The 22,210-nt window shown below is 32.7% G+C and overlaps 1 protein-coding gene across 1 annotated transcript; it reads left to right on the forward strand.

Annotated features, from left to right (window-relative positions):
* The first annotated feature begins 4,171 nt into the window (after window positions 1-4,171).
* On the forward strand, window positions 4,172-21,499 carry LOC127737173 (vitellogenin-like). The gene is made up of 6 exons (XM_052247704.1): window positions 4,172-4,187; window positions 18,245-18,292; window positions 18,625-18,785; window positions 19,192-19,440; window positions 20,457-20,609; window positions 20,740-21,499. Exons 1-6 carry the CDS (start codon window positions 4,172-4,174, stop codon window positions 20,992-20,994), a joined length of 882 nt encoding a protein of 293 aa, XP_052103664.1. The 3' UTR covers window positions 20,995-21,499.
* The last annotated feature ends 711 nt before the right edge of the window (window positions 21,500-22,210 follow it).

Below are 22,210 nucleotides of genomic sequence, written 5' to 3' on the forward strand. Positions count from 1 at the left end.
CACTAGAGTAAGAACTTCAGAAAACATATTTAAATCGAGAATTTACATGGTTACAATAATAGAAACGAGATTACCGAATGACAATGAAATAATACAATTAGCACTTGAAAGATTAACAAAAGAATATTACAAAAATCTGTCGTTTGAGTATAAGGCTTAATAGTGCTAATTGAAATGACTAAAGAATTAATTATTCTTTACATTAGAAAACTTAAGAATTATGTAAAGCTGTGACTTTATCTATTATTTACAAAAAGAATTATATAGAAACAAATTCCGACTTTGTGAAAATATACTGACACTTAATTGTTACTTATAACACAAAAAGCTTTATAAAGAAAAATCGTTACATGTTAATAAAATTACTTTGACGGACAAATATTGCAAATAAAATGATTTAGATAAAATGATAGTAAGTATAACAATATAATGACATTTCATGACCGAACAGTTTGTCTGTGAGAGTCCAAAGATACCAGATTTAAGAAATCTAATCCTTTTAAATAGTTTCAAATAAAGATGCATAATTTACACAAATTGTCGCTATCACACTATGACAACAGAATGGTTGATATAGAATTAAAGACTCTTTAGTTGTTTTGTCCAAAAAACAACAAACAAACAAACAAAAAACAATATGTATATATACAAAGATAACTATGATGGATGAAAATACATGTGAAAAATTGAAAAAAATGAAAATTTGTAATAAAATCTTGATGAAGAAAAATGACCATAATTCTGTTATTTGGCAGAATCTAGCAAAATAACTTGTCAGGGTGTTTTGAATCTATGTATAATCTATCTATAAAAATGCAAAAAAACTCATTTTGACCCTGTTACCTCCATAAGCCTGAAAATCTCATGGCTGGTCACAGTTATGTACACTTATAAACCTTGATCCTGTTGATTTTTATATTTTTGCATTGCACACTGTCATGTTTTTCTCAGACTGTAATGACGTATTTCATTCAGTAACTGTGAATGCTCTTCGATCGGTGGTTTATGATTGTTTTTTTTTTCGTTTTTTTCGTGAGCTAGATGTTTGTGCCGGCATGGACTCGATCTGATGAATCAGGAGTATCCTACTGTTTATAAAGTTTGTTTTTATGTTTTGTTGTCACACCACTCACAGTTCCAGGGGAAGGAGAGGTTAAGCACCAAAGAATGTTTCATTATACGCTTAATCCGTTTGCATGTGTAATAATCGATATTTTAGACAAGGAAACAAGATTTATTTGTTAGTTGTTAAACGGCGTTGAAAGTGCTTTCTATAACTGTGAAAAAAGTAAGATAACAAAAACCGAACTCCAAGGGATATTCATAACGGAGAGTCCATTATGAAATGGCGAAATCAAAAGCTCAAGCACATCAAACAAATGCAAAACAACTGTCATATTCCTGACTTGGTACAGGCATTTCCTATTGTAGGAAATGGTGGATTAAACCTGGTTTAATAGCTAGCTAAACCTCTCACTTGTATAACAGTCGCATAGAATTCCATTATATTGACAACAATGTGTGAGCAAAACAAACAGACATAATAGGTAAAACTGTCAAAAATTGGGGTTACAGCAGTCAACCTTGTAATATAATCTTAATCACTATACAAATAAATAACTATTTCAACAAAGAAAAACAAAATGGCATATAGACACTCTATAGATAAAATATATAAGCAAAAATAAAAGACAAGAATACAAAATTGATCATAGCACAATAACACAATGGCGGGATCTATAAGTACCAAGCCACGTCAAAAGTATATTACCAAAAATGGACTAAACAGTAAAGGTTAAAAATGTACAAGGACAAATAAAAAGAACATTATAACATATAATCAAGATGATAAACAACGTCAGTACTTCAAGACCATCATGTATTATTTGTGAAGTTGATACGGGATATTTATTAACAAGGTCTTGGTATCTTTCAATGAACTTTTTTAGAAAAAGGACGAGACGTCCTTTGACATAACCTTGGCTTATCATCTTTCTGCTCGGACACTGGTGACATTTTATAAAGTCTGAGTAGCAGCTGCAAGCTCTTTTATACCGAATGAGTTGGGAAATGTATATCCCATATGCAGCTGAAGTTGGTATATTGCTGCTAAGGTGGGGAAGTTTATAATTTAAAAATTAAAATCGTCTCATTTGTCATAGATTTTGGTACTTAGATGACCGCTTATGTCAAATTCGATGTATAAGTCTGAAAATGAGACAGAGGAAGCTGTGTCTGTTGTTTCTTTCATTCTAGTTATGGAGGATATATTAATGGAACCAAATCAGAAAAGTTTGGAATGTTAATGGAAAGAACATCATCAATATATCTGAATGTGAAATCAAATGATCTAGCTTCTTTGATCATGTTTTCGACAAGTGTCTGAAGGAACTCCGCTCGTATGAAAATAAGAAGAGGTCAGCAAGGAGATGTGCAGAGTTCGTTTCCAGAAGAATGCCGACAATTTGTTGAAAAAGTCTACCTCCAAATTTAACAAATATGTTGTCAATAGGAAACTCCAGCATACTGATCACTTGTTCTTCTGTGTATGTATAAATAAGAAGATGTGGTATGAGCTCCAATCCAAGTCAAAATGATTAAAAATTTAACAATTATAGGTCAAAGTACGACCTTCAACACGGAACCTTTGCTCACACCGAACAACAAGCTATAAAGGGCCCCAAAATGACTAGTGTAAAACGATTCAAACAGGAAAACCAACTGTCTAATCTTTATAAAATAAAACGAGAAACGAGAAACACTTATGAACTTTATAATTTACCAGTGATACATTGATTACGTTCGTTAAAATCTATGACATCACTACACACACGGGCATAACGAACGAGTTGGGGCATATAAACACCGTATGATAGAGCCAAAGGAACATCACCGTCTAGGAAGGGAAAATTAACAATAGGGAATGAAAAATCGTCTCTTTTGTCGTAAACTTTAGTATGGAGTTTCCCTTTAGAAATTGAAATGTCTAAATCTAGAAAAGAACAACTACTGCTGTTTATGTTAGATTTGTTTAAAGTAGCATGTTTTACCTTTTTGTTCACTATAAACAAAATATGCCGTATAGTATCCCAAAGCAATAAATTTATAGCGTATGCATTCATTCTTATATTGAAAAGCATTGTGGATTATTTTTTTCTAGACCAAATTTTCAATTTCACATGAGGAATGGTGATATACAGGGTTGAAAAATCAAAAGTTTTGTAGAATTAATTTCAGAGAAAGATCGAGATTTAAAATTATCAAGAAGTTCTTTAGAGTTTTTTTAGAATCCACATATGGTTAATACCTGAGTGCTCATTCATGCCTAATTCTTTTACAAGACACGTACTAGTACGATTTACATACAGCTATTATTTGAAACTTTGTCCGCAGGAACAACAACATATTCATCGTGAAGAGATAATAAACATTTCACAGCTTCTTTGTCTCTGAAAACTGACTTTGGTCGATCATTCACACAGTTTTTCAACTTGTGAATTCGACGTTTTATCAGAGACCTGATTGTTTTGACACATTCTGACAATGTGTCCAGTTCAACTTCTTCTTGTTTAGCCGATCCTCTAGCGTAGTCCTCATTGGAATCCATAACTATTTTATAGGTTATGGTTCCAATTGATATGTTGGGGTTCTCTGAACTTGTAATACTCTCAGGTCGGTACTTTGTGTGTTTCGATCTTATTAGTCAAGTTCATTCCAACTGATTTGTACAGCTTGTTCTTATTTTTTGTTTACACCACTGTCTAGAGTTCAAAGAAGGGGTAAGCGCTAAGAATTATGTCTAACCACAGCATATGTACCCTGCTATTTTGTCGTTTAATGCTGTCTGCAATATGGTTTTTGGTTTAGCATAAATCAGGAAGCCACAGTTATTTTTTTCTCATTTTGTCATGTCGGAACCTTTACCATTTAGTATATGGGTTTTGCTCCTTGTTGAAAGTCGCATGAACTGAGTTTTCTCTATTGACGGACTGAGTTGTCTCAATTGACAGCCCGAGTTGTGTCTATAGACTGTCCGAATTGTCTCTATAGACAATCCGAATTGTCTCTATAGACTGTCCGAATTGCCTCTATAGACCGAATTAACTTTTTTATTCTGAGTTGAATTTGGGTCGAGTTTTTTTTGTACCTTTGGCTGGTTTCCTATTTTAAGATGGTGAAGAGTACAAGTGAGACTTGAATAGCAAGATATTAGTTTTCTACTGATTTGAAAAAAATGATGTTTTTTTTGGAAATAATTTTTGAAACGACGTGATTTTTTTTATGAAAATATATTTTATTAAGATTATAACTTCTTTTGCTTCGTATAGTATATTATTTCTTTTGTTGGTTTTGCATTTTAATGGGATAGTCGGGTGGTTTTAGTCAGACTGGTCAATTCAGTTTAGACCTTTCTTAAAAGATATTTTACAAATGGTAATAAATAAAATGTACAATCTTCACGTTTTGATAAATAGTTTGTCTTTTTGTTCTTTGGTGTTTTCGTGATACAAAAACACTACCATCAAACAGTTGTAACTATCAAACCATTTTCAAACAACTGACTGTAGAACACTAGTTAGGTAGTTACAAACTTATGATTATTGGTAAGAATCTTTAGCGGTGAAAAGCAAAGTGTGATGTATAAATTTAAAAAAATATTTTATGAACAATTTTTCATATAAAATTAATAGAGTATTCGACAAGAAATTTTTTTCAAATATGACGCAAATAAATCTTTTTTTCAATTAGGTATTGAAGGTCTGTCTTTGATAGTTCCTGTTTTTATTCACAATTTTTTCCAGACTGTGGATGATTGGGAGATTGACATATCAGATAGACAATGTTCTATTGCTGAACACTTTATATTAGGGTCTGGATGGGGAGTCATTCATTTCAGTAATTTGTTAGGTCATTTTTCTCTATTCTTTATATTTCTCGCCCATAATTATCTATTCCTTTTATTTTAGCACAACATCATTTTCTCTGCTTTATGTTTTGGCCCTATTTTATCTCTATTCTTAATTATGTGGGTCCATTTATTAGTAAACTCGACCCCATTATCCTTTATTCTGTTTACCCTGTTCAAACCCTTTTATATTGATCTCCTTTTCATTTTATATTTTTTTGAAGTCGTTGGGTTGTTATCTCATTGACGTATATCTCACATTTCCTTTCATTCGTAAAATGTTTAATCAAGTGTGAATTCCTCTGTAAGATTACTTCGTAAAGTGTTCAAACTTCTGTTTATTTTAGATATGAAAACGATAATGTTAGATATGATAAAAAACATACCGATGACATTGCATCTAACGAATACAATGAATGCTGTTGAAAAGTAAACAATACAATTTTCTTCATGCAAACCGTCAATTTCACTCGAAGAGCACTGGATGTCTAGTTAACTTTACTCGTGCTTTTATTTGTATTTCTAAACACCTTGTTAGTATGTTGTTCTTCTATAGTTTATACTAATTTTCAGAAGCTTTATATACTCTGTGTGTATATACCACTTATCAAGACTTTGGACCCCAAAAATATACATTGTATAACAAGGAGCCTTATGACCAAAAGAATAAGATATCTATCTGAGGTACTTGGGACCTTGGTCTTGTAATAATTTCTAATTGTATCAACTGAGAATTTAAGAAACGTATAAGTCAATATAACTGCAACATGTCAATAATATGTTACTTAATTGATTGATCGATGCTTACTTAACGTCCAGTTGCAAATATGTCATGCATGTTCAGGACGTCTGTTACTTGAAACATGTCATTTTTATTTATATAGATTCTACCACTGCATCGAGTGTGATACGATATTTATCCACTCGAGACAGTTAAATTTTCAAATTTAAAACGCGAGGCTCGCCGAGCGTTTTAAATATTTAAAATTTAACTGTCGAGAGTGGATAAATATCGTATTACACGAGATTTGGTGGTGGAATCTGTTTCTTTAATGATTTTCAAACAATACGCAGTCAAATTTATTCCTTCTTTTCGAATGATCTGCAAAAAGATGTGTTCTTTCTATGTGACGTCATCAGGCATGGTCGCCTTTTTTCATGCCGTGACATCAAACGAACCACACGTTGATTAAATTTTTTTTATACAATGGGTGCAGAAAGGGTATAAATTGACGAAGAATTAGAGAAAATGGTTTCTTACTTTGGTCATGCACAGAGATCATTACAATGTTAAGACGTTAATAGTTTAAACACCTTTTTCTGTCGTCAATGTATTTTTTAAATTTATACAACGAACAATAAAAGCACAATGCAGTTGAAGCAACCAAGAAGATGAGTTTTCTAATTTGTATAAGAACTTCTTTGAAATTCACTTTTCAATTAATATTTTGGTTCATCTTGCCTATAGAGCCAAGTGAGTTTTTCTCATCACTTGGTGTTCGTCGTCTGTCATATTTCGTCTTTTGTTCGTCGTCTGTCGTCGTCCGTCATCTGTCGTCTTTTGTTTGTCGGCTGTTGTCGTCCGTTAACTTTTGCATAATATATTCTCCTCTGAAACTACTGGGCCAAACTCTACCAAAATTTGCCACAATCATCATTTGGGTGTCTAATTTAAAAAATGTGTCCGAGGGGTAAAATGGAAGTTTTGTCTATTATTAGAAAACCGCTATGAATACAGACAATCTGTCTAAAGTAAAAATGTTCAAAATGTTGGGATCTACCTATCGTTAATTTACATAAGAACCTGTCCGACAACTTCTTATAAGAGCTATTGCCCTTGAATGACGGATTTTACAATTTTTTCTTCGTTTTTGCCACATTATTTTGAAAACTATAATATATAGAGTGAAACTTAGAACAGCAAAAATAACCATCAAGACAAGATCGGCAAATTAATCAACATAGCCGAAATCGTCCGACGAATCCATACCGCAGTTGATTCCCTTAGATGACAAGTTAACCTATATCTTGCGTTTTTGCCTAATATATTAAAAATTATAATAGATAGATAGAAATTTAAATGAGCAAAAATGATCAGCAAAACAAGAGCTATAGATAAGTAAAATGACCAAAATCGTCAGTTGACCCTTATTTGAGTTTTTGCTCTTTAATGACGATTTTTACCAGTTTTTAGTGTTTTGTCTTTTATCTTGAAAACTGTAATAGATAGATGTAGATAGACACTTTAAAAGCAAAAATGATAAGTAATACACGATCTACTAGTAAGTCTCATAGCCGAAATCGTCAGTAGATTCCTTATTGGAGTTATTGCTCTTTAATGACGATTTATATGAATGTTTTAGGTTTTTGCCTATCATCCCCTTGAAAACTAGAAAAGATATATAGACACTTTAAATAGCAAAAATGATCAGCAAATTAAAATCCACTAATAAGTCAACATGGCGAAAATAGTCAGTCGACTTCTCATGGAGTTTTTTTTTAAATGACAATTTTTACCATTTTTTTGCGTTTTTTCTTATTATCTTGAAAATTATTAAAGTTAGATATAATTTTAATGAGCAAAAATTATCACAAAGACAATATTGACTAGTAAGTCAAATTTTGTGTCGAAAACGATAGTAGACTCTTTATAGGAGGTATTGCCCTTGAAGGACGATTTTTTTTTGTTTTTTGGTGTTTTGGGCTAAAACTACAGAAGGAGATTCACTTGTTGTCGAATATCGAGTTGCGAGTTACAAAAGACGAGCTGCGAGTTACGAAAGTCGAGTTGCGAGTTACGAGGGTCGAGTTGCGAGTTACGAAGGTCGAGTTGCGAGTTACGAGGGTCGAGTTGCGAGTAACGAGGGTCGAGTTGCGAGTAATGAAGGTCGAGTTGCGAGTTACGAGGGTCGAGTTGCGAGTTACGAAGGTCGAGTTGCGAGTTACGAGGGTCAAGTTGCGAGTGACGAAGGTCGAGTTGCGAGTTACAAAAATATTATGTTCTTCTAATTTCTTAAGAAATATATATATATATATAAACGGTCGTATAAACGGTCGTATATATAAAAGGTAGTGTCGTCTGATTTTTGAAACAGAATTTTCAGGTTTACTTCGCATTTAATATTAAAACAAAGCATAAATGTACCCGAACTTAGTTATACACTGCATGAGGAAGGGTCCCGGTATTTTGATTGCAGGATTTGAAAGTGTTATGTGATACTTTTTATAAGAGTCTATATGTTGCAAAGTCACGCACGCTTAAATAAAACAGGATGTACTGTAGATAGAAGACAAAATGTATACAGTACTGAACAAATCAAGCATAAGAAAATAAATCATGTAGACAAATAAAATGTACTTGCTAATTATCGACATCTCTATCGAGATCTCACAGAATATGGCACTGTGTTAGACCTAAAGTAAATACTTATCAAAGGTACCAGGCTTATAATATTTTCCACGCCAGACGCGCATTTCATAGACTCATCAGTGACGCTTGAACAAAGGATATGCATTAGCATACCAAGTGTTAACTCTTCGGCTTTCGCAAAGGTTTATAATAATAATAATAATAGATATAGGAAGATGTGGTATGAGTGCCAATGAGACAACTCTCCATCCAAGTTACAATTTATAAAAGTAAACCATTATAGGTCAAGGTACGGCCTTCAACACGGAGCATTGGCTCACACCGAACAGCAAGCTATAAAGGGCCCCAAAAAATTACTAGTGTAAAACCATTCAAACGGAAAAACCAACGGTCTAATCTATATAAAAACGATAAACGAGAAACAAGTATGAACTACATAAACAGACGACAACTACTGTAATCAGATTCCTGACTTAGGACAGGTGCAAACATTTGCAGCGGGATTAAACGTTTTAATGGTACCAAACCTTCTCCCTTTTCTGAAACAATAGTATAACATCACAACATAGAAAAACACACTGTAAAATATCAATAGAAATATCTTTATTTAGAGAGAGTAACTCATTTGGATTACACCACTTTTCAATGAGGCTCTCTTAGTACAATAATAATTACATTACAAATAAACAATACAATTCAATAATAATGATAAATAAAGATGCATTACAATTTAAATTCAATAAACAATATATGGCATTACAGTACAAATATCATGGTAATGTTAAAAGTACATAGATTTGTAGTTATGCTTAAAATCTAATACTGTGTTTGATTTTTTAATTATATTAGGAAGAGCATTCCAAACTTTTCGTCCACTGTACGAGAAACTAGACTTATACAACTCTGTATTTGGTTTTGGAATTATAAGATTATCTGAAGACGAAAATCTCGTATTGTATTTTTGGTTTGCAGAAGCTGATAAAATAAGACTTGAAAAATATTCTGGAGCTTAACCATTTTTTGTCTTATACATTAGTAATGATTTATGATAATGTATTCTTTGTGTAATCGGCACAATGTTACATTTGTGAATTAACACATGACATAGGTAAAATTTCTTTGTTCTTACTGAGCTATAATCTGAAAAATGCACAGCTAAGGTGTGCATTAACTACCTCAGATATACTGCACAGTTCAAATGTACTCTTACCTTTAGGGGCGGATCCTGGATTTTGAAAGGGTGTAATTCTATAAAATTAAAAAAATATCACCGAGTGTAGCGAGACTAAAATCAATTTTGACGATTTTATGCTAAATTACACGATATGTTGTCCAATCCAAGGGTGGACGACCTATTCGCCCCCATCCCCGAATCCGCCATTTGCCTTGAAGTTACGACGTAGTCGATCTATTAACAACTTAGTACAAACATCGTACTTTCAAAATAGGAAATAGAAAGGTTTCTCAATTCTTAAACTTGGACATAAAATATTTTATTATATTATGTGTACAATGTAAATCTTAAATCAGTGTTTTAAAGTCAGAAGATAATAACTTTTTTTGGAATTTCTGCCAAAAAAGAAATGTATTTTAGAATATTTAAATAAATGAAATCAGATTTGGATTAGTTTAAATTTGTGCTCAATGGAATTTATGACGACTTTTTAAATACAATGTATGTATACCTTTCTAGTGACTATTCTTGGGATCGTATTAAAGTTTGTGCCAAAACAGGGGGGATAAGCTGCAGATCGACCAGACTTCCTTTAGATGCGCTATGTCTTCAAAATATAATACAGTAGAAAAACAACATTTTGGGGGAGAGGAGGTAAGTTAAAGATTGAAAAGTAAATATTTTTAGTTCTTTTTACTTAACATTTTAAATGTAGCTTCATATCTCCTCGGTTCATCTTCCTCTAAGCATATGATTGAGGGAAAGAAAAGCAATTAATCTATTCCCATTAACCTTTTCAGTATTGATGTTTCATACACCGATTTTAAGGTACACCAAACGGAACTAAAACTGTAGGAGATGTAGATTATACGTCAATAACACAGCAATCAAATGACAAAAACAAAATAAGGACATCTAGATGGCAAAATATAGTTTTCAACAATAGATGAGTGTCTACACAATATGTCAAACTCCTACGACGTTCGGGTTAAATTGGGTCACCCGAGCCGTGCTGATTAAATGATATATACCGACTTGCTTAGTCAATATCTATAACATAATTTGCTAGAAGGTTTGGTGTAATCATGTTAGTCTAAAATTATGCTTGCTGCCCTCTTTTGCAGTTTTAGTAAACTATCAAATAGAAAGTTGTTGCAGTTTCCCCATATTGAACAACAATAATCTAAATGAGGTAAAACATAAGCGTTATAAAACAGTTGTCCAGCTTTGTGATTTAAGTATTTCTTCATCCTTTTTAGTAAAGCTAAAGAAGAGTTGACTTTTTTTATTATATGATCAATATGAGTAGACCAAGATAGAGATGCATCAACAAAAATACCTAGAAGCTTTTAACATGTTCTTTCTTTAATTTGTTGTCCATTTATGGCAAGATAACTGTTTTCATCTGATGTAACAGAAAGCTTCTGTTTATAGCCAATACATATAGCTTTCGTTTTAGATACATTTACAGCCATTTTATTATCATCACACCAGCAAAAAAATATCTTGCAAAACCGTATTCAGTTTTTGACTGATACAACTTTTGTTTTGTCCAATGACTGATATGGTGCTAGCATCATCAAATAAATTGGTGTTATGATTAGGTATAGATAAAGGAAGATCATTTATAAAAATTAATAACAATACAGGTCCTAAAACGGATCCTTGAGGTACACCCGTTTATTTGTTTTTGAACGTCTGAAAATGTATTTGAAATAGATACCATCTGGTATCTGTCAGCCAATTATGATGTAAACCAACATAACGAAGTATAAGCAAATTTGTATTTGTTTAATTTTTGAAGAAGCAGTTCATGATTGAGAAGGCTTTTGCTAGATCTAGAAACACTGCCCCAACAAGATCGCCATCATCAATGGCTTTAAGCCATTTATCCAATAAAACTGTTAACACAGTTTGACAAGAATGGTTTGCGCGAATGCCTGACTGCATTCTATACAATAAATTGTATTTATTAAGATAATTTACTAAGTGTGTCTTAGAGATCACCTGTTTAGGATGATATAGGCACAATTGCACATTTAACTTAGGAAAATATCTCATGAATTAGTCAGAAATGTGATATGCTACATTGTATGTGATTTATGTGATAAACTAAATAATTTTGAACTTTGTTAACTTTGTGATTCAATCCCAAGCGGAGAGTGCATATGTATACAAAATATAGTTAATAATCGAGTTGTTCAATAGATATAAGAAGACGTGGTATGAGTGCAAATGAGACAACTCTCCATCCAAGTCACAATTTGTAAAAGTAAACCGTTATAGGTCAAAGTACGGCCTTTAACACGGAGCCTTGGCTCATACCAAACAGCAAGCTATAAAGGGTCCCAAATTTATTAGTGTAAAACCATTCAAACAGGAAAACCAACGATCTAATCTATATAAAAAACGAGAAACGAGAAACACTTATGAACCACGTCAACAAATGACAACCACTGAACATCAGGGGCGTGTTTTATTAGTCTCTTCTGCACATCTCCAGAATGTCTTCTGGTGAAGAGTCCAAAAAATGAATCTGGACCTCTTCTGGAGATATTCTACGGAAGACCAATAAAACAAAAATTCAATTTACCGTCGAATATAGCAGATTTTTATTATGTTGGATGACATAAATGAAGTTTACGATGATTTTATAGCAAATTAAGATACGTCCGGTAGATATGACTGTAAAAAATAACAACAACGTTTGCAACATTTTTCCCCCCAGATGATATTTCATCCGGATAGAATTTTGCTTTACATGCTCTGTTCGTGACATTTTTCTTTGTTCTTTCCTCTAACTCAATTTTGCTAGACAAATCAGGCTTAAACCCCCACTATTTGATTGTTAAGAATAATCTTAAACTGCACAAAAATTCGTCAATGTTTGTCTCGAATATAATCAAAAAGGACATCTTGTCTATCCAATTTTTTAAAGTAACCAAACTGGATTATTTTTGTATAAAGCAAAGATATTGGAAAGTTCTCAAAATCATTTTTCTGAGTCCTGAACATGCATGACATATTTGTCACTGGGCGTTAAAAATTAGCAACAAACAATCAATCAATTTTAACTTGTGTTAAATAAGAAGAAAAACCATTTGATATCTATTCATTTATTGGGGTGGGGGACAGGAGGATTTCATATATGAATATGGTTGCCTGGTAAGAGCTGAAAAATAGGCATAATTAGCGACAGATTAAAAAAGTTAAAAATGCCCTCTTCCCTTCCCCATTCTTCATCTATACATTGAAACTGACCACCACGGAATAGTCCAACTTAGTGTTTAAATTAGCGATAAACACCAATCAATCAAATCCCTTCCCTAGAATATCAAATAGTCGTCCCTTAACTGTTATTGTCCGTGTAGTTCTTATATTTATCCAGCTTATCGTCCTACAGGGATGTCCTACTAAGACTGTCATACCATAAAAACGTTTATAACACAGCTCACATTCTAATATATCTGCATTCATAAATTGATTAATGTCATTTAGACTAAACGACGCCATGTTTGTTTTGTGCCTCTGCCGTCTGAACTACCTATAAAAAAAGAAGAGGTGGAAGAGTGCCAGAAGATCTTCCCTATGCAAAAAAACAGAAATGGACCTCTTCTGGCTCACTACCGAAGAACAAAAAAAAAAACACGCCCCAGAGGCGTGTTTCATTGGTCTCTTCTGTACATCTCCAGAACGTCTTCTGGTGAAGAGTCCAAAAAAATGAATCTGGACCTCTTCTGGAGATATTCTGTAGAAGAAGCAATAAAACAAAAAATCTATTTGCCGTCGAATATATCAGATTTTTTTTTATGTTGGATGACATAAATGAAGTTTACGATGATTTATTTTAAAATTAAGATACTTCAATTTATTCGGTTGACATGATTGTAATAGTGTTATGTTTAAGCATTGGTGTAGTTATACAATAAGTGTAAAAACAAAGAAAATTGGTTGGAAGAAATCGCTGTGTTTGTGAAATTTTTTCTTTATACTTTACTAATTAAAATCTGACTTGAAGCGCCGACTATGTGATTTTAAGGAATAATCTTAAACTGTACAAGAATTTTTCAATGTTTGTTTGGACATCTTCTCAATGAAATTTTTTTAAGTAAAGAACTGGATTATTTTTGCATATATAAAAGATATTGCAGAGTTCTCAAAATCTTTTTCCCTGGTGGCCCTTGAAGAAAATCTGCTGGTCCTAACTATCATTTCTATTGCAAAATTTCGATGGTCAAAACCTTCGAACCACGACTTTTTGATTGTATATGTATACAAGGTATATATGGTCATGGTGTTTCTTAGACTGTTTATTACTAAATCCGTTGATTGTGTGATGATTGATACTTTATAAAATTGAGAATGGAAATGGGGAATGTGTCAAAGAGACAACGACCCGACCATAGAGCAGACAACAGCCGAAGGCCACCAATGGGTCTTCAATGCAGCGAGAAACTCCCGCACCCGGAGGCGTCCTTCAGCTGGCCCCTAAACAAATATGTATACTAGTTCAGTGATAATGGACGTCATACTAAACTCCAAATTATACACAGGAAACTAAAATTAAAAATGATACAAGACTAACAAAGGCCAGAGGCTCCTGACTTGGGACAGGCGCAAAAATGCGGCGCGGTTAAACATGTTTGGGGAACAAGATTTATTTGTTAGTTGTAATTGGCTTTGAACAAACTTTCAGTAACTGAAAATACTCTTATTTCGGTGCTTTGTGTCTATTGTCATAATGTTAGTTGGGTTTTATTTTTTTGTGTCTCTTATCTTTTGAGTTATTATTATTGCAACTGATTTTTACAGTTTGTTCTTATGTTGTACAGTTACACCAGTCCCAGTTTAGGGAAGAATTGATCGATCATAAACATGTTTAACCCTACCATATTCTTAATGTGCCTGTGTCAAGTCAGGTGCATATAGTTCAGTGGTTGTCGTTGGTTTATGTGTGTTGCCCTCAGTGTTGCCTCATATTTGATATTTGTAAATTGTTTTTGTTATATATAATAAGGCCGTTAGTTTTTTCGATTCAATTGTTTTACATTTTTCATGTCGGGGCCTTTAATAGCCGACTATACGGTATGGAGTTTTGTCATGGTTGAAGGCCATACGGTTACCTATAATTCCTTATATCCCCTTGATTTGAACTCCAATGGATAGTTTTCTCATTGGCAATCATACCACATCTCCTAATTTTTATAGTATATACCTGACTTTTAGACTCGTGTTTTTCCAGAAAAGGCATGAAATATCTGTCCCTGGACGTTAAAATTAAGCAACAAACTACCAATCATTTTAAACTCGTGTTGAATAATGTGAAAACCATTTTCTATTTTTTTTGGTATGGGTGGGGGACATGAGGATTTTGAAAAGGAATATGGAGGCCTAGTGAGAGCTGAAAATAGGCATGGCATGCTTAGGGACATATTAAAATGTATAATAAATCCGCGAAAAAAATTATCCTGCTCCCTCCCCCTCCCCAGAATATCAAATAGTCGTCCCCTTACTTTGATTGTTCATGTAGTTTTTATATTTATCCAGGTTATCGTCCCTACAGGGATGTTCTCCTAAGGCTGCAATACCATAAAAACGTTAATCACACAGCACACATTCTATCATATCTGAATTCATAAATTTATTAATGTCATTTAGACTAAACGACGCCATGTTTGTTATATGCCTCTGCCGTCTAAACCACCTATTTAAAAAGAAGAGATAGGAGAGGAACAGAAGATCTTCCCAATGCAAAAAAAAATAGAAATGGCTTCTTCTGGCTCACTACCGAAGAACAAAAAAAAACACGCCCCGGGTTCCTGTATGTATATCTGAATACCACAACGCAAAAATAAGCATGCTATAGATGTTTTTATATGATATTATGGTAACTTCCTGGCATAGGACATCATAATATGGATTTTTTTTAATTTGGAAAGACGTTATTCTACAAAAAGCTATACCGCTGTTACAAAAAATAAAGGAACAGTTTTAAGGAATGTTATGGCGTGTGTTTTTACGGTATGAGCACGGAAGCCTTGTCTGTCACAAGGTTACTATTTTATCTGCATGCAGCCTTAATATAAATGTTGTAGTTTTAGATATAAGCTGTGTATTGTACATTTTTCTAAAACAAAATGTGCTTCCTTTTCATTTTAATATCATGCATAGCCTGTCACGAGAGCACGGGTAAGTATGGCATCAAGTTGTACTTTCAGGCATCTGCCATCCATATTTTGGAGAGGCGTAGGTTTTTTTTATAGAACTGTTTGATTCTGTATTCCTTGAGAAAAAAATGTTCAGAATGGAAGTGAATAAATTTAAAGATTATTTCTACTGAGAACTAGGAGAAAATATATGTATTGACATTAAGTTTCTAATAGATTGTTCGAATTTTAATGAAAACAAAACACATTTTAATACTTTACTACTTAATTGATAGGGGGTGTCGCTAGGGTTCTGTTACCCCACCGTTTTCATATAATTTAGATTTTAAAAATGTATACCTTTTTATGTATAAAATTTTCATATTTCGTAACTCGGAACTTGACCTTCGTAACTCGCAACTCAACCTTCGTAACTCGCAATTCGACCTTCGTAACTCGCAACTCGACCTTCGTAACTCGCAACTCGACCCTCGTAACTCGCAACTCGACTTTCGTAACTCGCATCTCGGCTTTCTTAACTTGCAACTTGCAACTCGCAATAAGAAACCCTCCTACAGAAGATAGAGAGAAACTGTTAACACAAAAATGATCAGCAATACAAGATCAACAAAAAATAAAAGTTTGCCATTAACTCTATTCTAGTCCACACTTTTCATGAGTATCTATTGTTGAAGATGCACATAGACCTAGATAGGTGAACATCACAGTCTCTGTAGAGCCTCTAGGTGTATTCATTTTTGTATATATTTTTTGTATTTTTTTGTATGACTTTATATGAATAAAAAATCCCTTTAGTTATATTAAAGTGAATTGTGAAATTACTAATGAAAGAACAAGAAAAAATGAAAGAGTTTTTTTTAGCCTGGCTGGCAGATACAATGCATATCGAAATATCAAAAATTTAGCCCCTAAATTCATCAGAAGCATGATATTATTTTGTTGAAATGTTTTCACATTTTTTACAATTGTGTTTCTGCAACCCGACATTATTATGATTATTTTAACGTTAATAGTACTTTGTCACCAAGAACTCTACCTTAAGAGATTAATACCCGAAAAACAAATTTGATGACACATTTAACCACAATCAATAAATAGTAGATTTCTTGCATTCGCATATCAGTTTTAAGAAAAATGTATGTATTGGATTTTGTGGAAATATGAATTTTAAAAATAATTTTCATATTCATTTTAATCAGTTAAACGTACATTCTGTATATATTTCAACACGCCAAATTCATATAAGATCTAATTGAAACCTTTCATTTAATTTCGTTTTTGAAAAAGCATGTAAAACTGACAAACAGACAATTAATCTTGTTAACTTTTTATTGAACTTTTTATCAATGAAAGACAGGTACGCTGTTTTTCGAGTTAAAAGAGTAGAAGAAAATTCGCTTAAAGGTGAAAAATGTGATCCGGGTTGAATTCTTTGAACAAATATAAGATATAGGCAATTTTGTCACTTTAGCCTCAAGGGATCTGGAACAATCTTGAAGAAATTATCTGTGTTGAATGAAAATCAGATTATTGTCACTAAAAGACTATTAACAGAAAGTTAAAATCACGTCACTTGATATTAATTCTCTTTAAAGTAAGTTTTCGCTGTAACATTGCACTCTAATTCAAATGAAGCTATTTGTTTTTATTATTTTGAAAACATTAAACTAAACATTATTGTTCAAAAACTAATTTTATAACTTATAAACAAATTTTTTTTTCAAATAATGAAATTTATTGTGAATTGAGAATGATTGTGCAATATCATATTTAAACTTTCTATTGATATTTGACCTACGATTATGAAAGATATGATTGATAACTTTTAATGAACCTAACAAAGTACAGATAATAATTAATTATAGATCTACTATCGAGGAATTTACCCTGCACCCTAATGTTTGTCAGCAACTTGTTATCACATATTTAGTATAAAAGACACAGTCAAATGAGAAAACTTCAATTAGTGAAACGAGACATTACACAAGCTCTATTATGGGGCAAAAGTTACTTATATTATGTGCCCTTGTGGTACTAAATCAAGCAGGTTTGTCATATGCTAGGCTCTTTTAATTCAAATAAGTTAAGATGAAAATAAATAACTTATTATTCAAACACACATGTGTATTTCGTAATAAAGAATGATAATATGAAAATGCTAATAATTAACCGTATTGTTGTAAAAATTGTTTACAAAACCTGATTCAGTGAATATGACTGTTGCTGTATATCATATTTTTTTTTTTTTATTGTTCTGTACATAAATCAGGCCGTAAGTTTTCTCGTTTGAATTGTTTTACTTTTGTCATTTCGGGGCCTTTTATAATAGTATGAGGTATGGGTTTTGATTATTGTTCAAATCCTTACGATGAAGTAGTCGTTAACTTCTACGTCATTTGGTCTCTATATATATATTTTTATTTTCTCACAAACCAAATTTCAAAGGTATAGAGATAATTATACATATTTCAATACAATTACATAAATAAATAATGTACGAAAGTAGATAGAGGCAATTACAATTGTTCACCCAGAAAAGTTCAATTTCTCTGGTGGAGAGTTGTTTCTAATTGGTAATCAAACTACATCTTCTTATTTTTATACTTATCTATGATATTCGTTTTCAGCTAAACTGCCTAAATCACATACTTCTACATGCGCAAGACAATGTACAGGTAAGTCATTTGTTTCACATTTTGTTACTTGAAATCCAGCGGAATATTAACATAAATTGTATTGAATCATTAAGATATGCAAATTTTAAAGCAGTTGCCAAGAAGAAGAAAACCGCATTCATTTCGACATAAAAGTTGATTCTTTATTTCCTAGATATTTGTCTCATGTACAGCCATACGCATATTTCCCTGCTCAATTAAAGTAACGAAAATTAAACTGTTTTCTTCTGAATCAAATGCCTTTCCCAATAACTTCTGATAATCATTGTATTTAAATGCGAAACTGGTGTCACATACAGGAGGTTTTTAAAGGACATTATTTTATTTTGCAGAAACGAAAAAATTTGGATACGAAACCGGAAAGACATATGACTATGAGTACACATCAAAGGTGTCAACGACAATACAAGGGGCTTCCGAAGATAAAGCGGAAATTGACATGGCTGCAAAAGTTCACATCGAGGTTCAGTCAAAATGCGATCTAGTGCTTAAGGTAATCCTCAAAGTTAATCTAACGTCGTGTTCACACTGAGGCTTAAACAAGTTTAATTCAAATTAATTATAAATAAATAATGCGTTAATTTCTGAAACACTTGCAGCTATTAATTAACTTTTTAATATAGAATTGAATGCATGTCAAACAATTTATTAGTTTTTATTTTGAAGATTTAAACAATACTACTTGTGTACACAAACCATGTTACACATGGGCAGTGTGAACGCGGCATAACTTTTAAAAATGACTAAATGTCATCAATTTTGTTGTTTCCGTTAACTTTTAGTAAACATTGTTTCATTAATTTATTAAGAATTTTGTCTCGTTAGATCGAATTCATATCGATAAATTTTTACATTCAGAATTCAAATGAATTAATATGATCATCTCTATCAATTTTCAGGTTTCTGATGTTGTACTTACTGAATCAGACCCTAAATCACCAAACACAAAACGCAATGCCGATGTCACTGGCGAATTCAAGAAAAGTCTTGAACAGAATCCATTGATGTTTTCCTTCCAAGATGGCCGTGTTGATGAACTATGCCCTTCTAACGACGAACAGACATGGGCTCTTAATATCAAACGTGCAATCATCTCTGCTTTCCAGAACTCTATGGATGACTTCAGTCAAGAACAGAAAACCAAAGAGGTAAAATATTGTAGTATAATCTGTTGTTAACAGGTTAATTTTTTTAAATGTGGGTTTGATTGATATTCAAATCGCTAGAATATGTCCGAATTTATCGGCTTTTCAAATTTATTTTCATTGCAATTTTCTACCCCACTCGCGTTAATGACTTTAAGTCTTAGTCTTTAAGACCTAAAGTCCGAACAAAAGACTTACAAGTTAAGTTTATAAGTAAAAGGCTGAGCTTACACACCAATTAAATCCGTAAAATAACCTTCATTACTTATATTTCCAATAAGTTGCACTAAAATTATGTAAAGATAAACTATTTGCAGAATTATTTCGCTTTCGTAGGAATTCAAACTGTTGGGTGTCGTTATGGAACGGTTTATAATGTCTAAACCTTTTAAGAACTATGTTATGATGCTCTACAATAAAATAAGACCTAAGATTTCAAGAATTAAGATTCCTTATTTTTTAACATTTTAAAATCAATAAAATTCGGTCAAATGGCCAATAAGAAAACTTTCTACCAATGATCACTGAAAGAAATAACAACTTTTGGGAAGCTCCGAAATGCTATATCAGATACAGCAACGGTTAACCGATGTTCAGAACTCGTTACTCCATTGTGAAAACACAAACCAAGTGGAAAACTAGAGATAATCGCAAGAACTCTTAACCCAGAGAAACTAGGTGCGTCGATTGGGTAAATCTCTCCATGCATCCATAGCTTTGTGTAATTAATTTTCTTGATTCATTTTTCTATCACCTTTATTCTAAACTGATAAGATCCGGTCGAATTGCTTACAACCTTTCAAAATCCACTGAAAGACTGGACTTTTGGCAAGCTACAAAAAACTTTTAAACAAAAGTACAAAGATTCAATGTTTTCGCAAGATAACATTATTCGTGCGGGTCATATCGTTATTTTAAAAATTAAAAGTGATTTCATAAAACCAGAACTACTAACTTTTGTTATTTTTCAAGATTTACTGTATGTTTTTGAATAAACAAAATTATGAAATACTTTTCAGATGGATGTAACCGGAAGTTGTGATGTAAATTACTCTTTGGCTTCCAATGGGTGGTACACAATGACAATTAAAAAGACAAAAGACACATTAGGATGTGTAGATCGTCATGGTTACAAAACGGCCATGCAAGGAACACCATATAGGGTTCCATCAGTAAGTTATAATTTTATATTCAATAGATAATTACAACAATAATAATTCTGTAACATGTTTAACGAATAATATATAAAACCAAGGATTGTGTATTGCTTAAACAGTTTTCACAACCTTTTTTCCGTTTTAGGAAATCCAGTCAATGCCATTGGTTAAAAGCACACACGAATGTCAGCAGGGAATCAGTAAAACTGGTATCCTTCAGAGCAGCAGTTGTGAGGAACAACATGTTCTCCGACCATTCTCCAGGGAATCCAGTGGAGCTGTTACAGAAACTAAACAGACTTTGAAATATATTTCGGAGAGTCAAAGCAGATCTACAAAAGGTAAAATTGAAAGAACAGAAACTATTCATATATGCATCGTGAATCAAAAGAACAATTAGCAGGATCTGCTTACCCTTCTGGAGCACCTGAGACGAGTTTTGGTATTCGGCTCTCGTTTAGGACTTATAGTCTGCAAACAGCTTCCAAATATTAACGTTCAAAGATCTTTTTTTAACAATAATATTATAGTAAAGAAAAATTAAATACTAGAGTTTATACTTTTAATTCATGGCATGTTAACTACGTTAAGACAAAGTTGACCTTAAATAAATAGAGAATATCATATGGCTTTTTCAATATCACATCCGTATCAACCCGAGACACCAATATAATCCCAAGAGCTCTGCTCGAGGGATTATATTGGTTGAGGGTTGATACGGTGTGTGATATTGAAAAAGCCATATCATATACACTTTATTATATACATATACCTCACGTAGATGTTTTTTATGTGACACGACGTCATACAGATAAGGTTTGAAATGACGTCATACAGATTAGGGGTTTGATAAAGCCTTTGCAACAGTGAATGCAATCGATGACGTAACGTCATGCAGATTAAAGGTGTGATAAAGCCTTTGCAACTGTGCTGATATCGATATCATCACGGGTGGCTGATACAGCACGCTTGCCAATGATTGTATTACACATACAATTTATCTGTATTTACTACTAAGTATATAATAAATATGGCTACTCTGTTAAGGTCCTTTTTAGTGATAAAGCTCATTACGCTGTAGCGTATTCACACACCCCTGGCTTCTAAATGTTTAAGTTTGGGCATTCCTGATTAAGGTCAGACTAGAAAAACGAACGATCGCAAGACATTTATAAATTGTTTATTTCATTAACGTTCAAACTATATATAAATAAATTCTTAACTTAGTAACTTGTCTTTAATTTAGTGTCTACTGAAAAGAGAACAACATTGGCATTTGAGCATGCTTTTGACAACATCAATTCTGAAAACGCACAGAAGGAGGTTCTGAACAAACTGACAGAATTTTGCGAATTATCCAAAGATGCCGTGAAAGTATCCACAGCCAAACAGTTTACTGAGCTTGTCCGACTTATGAAAACTTTGGATAGCGATAGCATGGATAGTGTCCACACGAAAGTACATTCGGGAAAAGTCTGTCCAAAGAATCCTAAAGTCAAGTATGTATAATATGAAACAACTATATTTTTGTTACGGTATTTGCCATTTAAGGTATCAGTACTGTACAAGATTTCACGAATTCTTAAAGATATAAGTCATATATATATATATATATT

The sequence above is a fragment of the Mytilus californianus genome, unplaced genomic scaffold, assembly GCF_021869535.1.
Source record: "Mytilus californianus isolate M0D057914Y unplaced genomic scaffold, xbMytCali1.0.p SCAF_4, whole genome shotgun sequence".
Taxonomy (NCBI): Eukaryota; Metazoa; Mollusca; class Bivalvia; order Mytilida; family Mytilidae; genus Mytilus; species Mytilus californianus.

What these genes read in the sequence shown, in the direction of transcription:
- LOC127737173 (XM_052247704.1), top strand. An exon ending in AATGCGATCTAGTGCTTAAG is followed by an intron (nt 18,786 to 19,191) that starts GTAATCCTCAAA and finishes ATCAATTTTCAG; the next exon opens with GTTTCTGATGTTGTACTTAC. An exon ending in CACCATATAGGGTTCCATCA is followed by an intron (nt 20,610 to 20,739) that starts GTAAGTTATAAT and finishes TTTCCGTTTTAG; the next exon opens with GAAATCCAGTCAATGCCATT.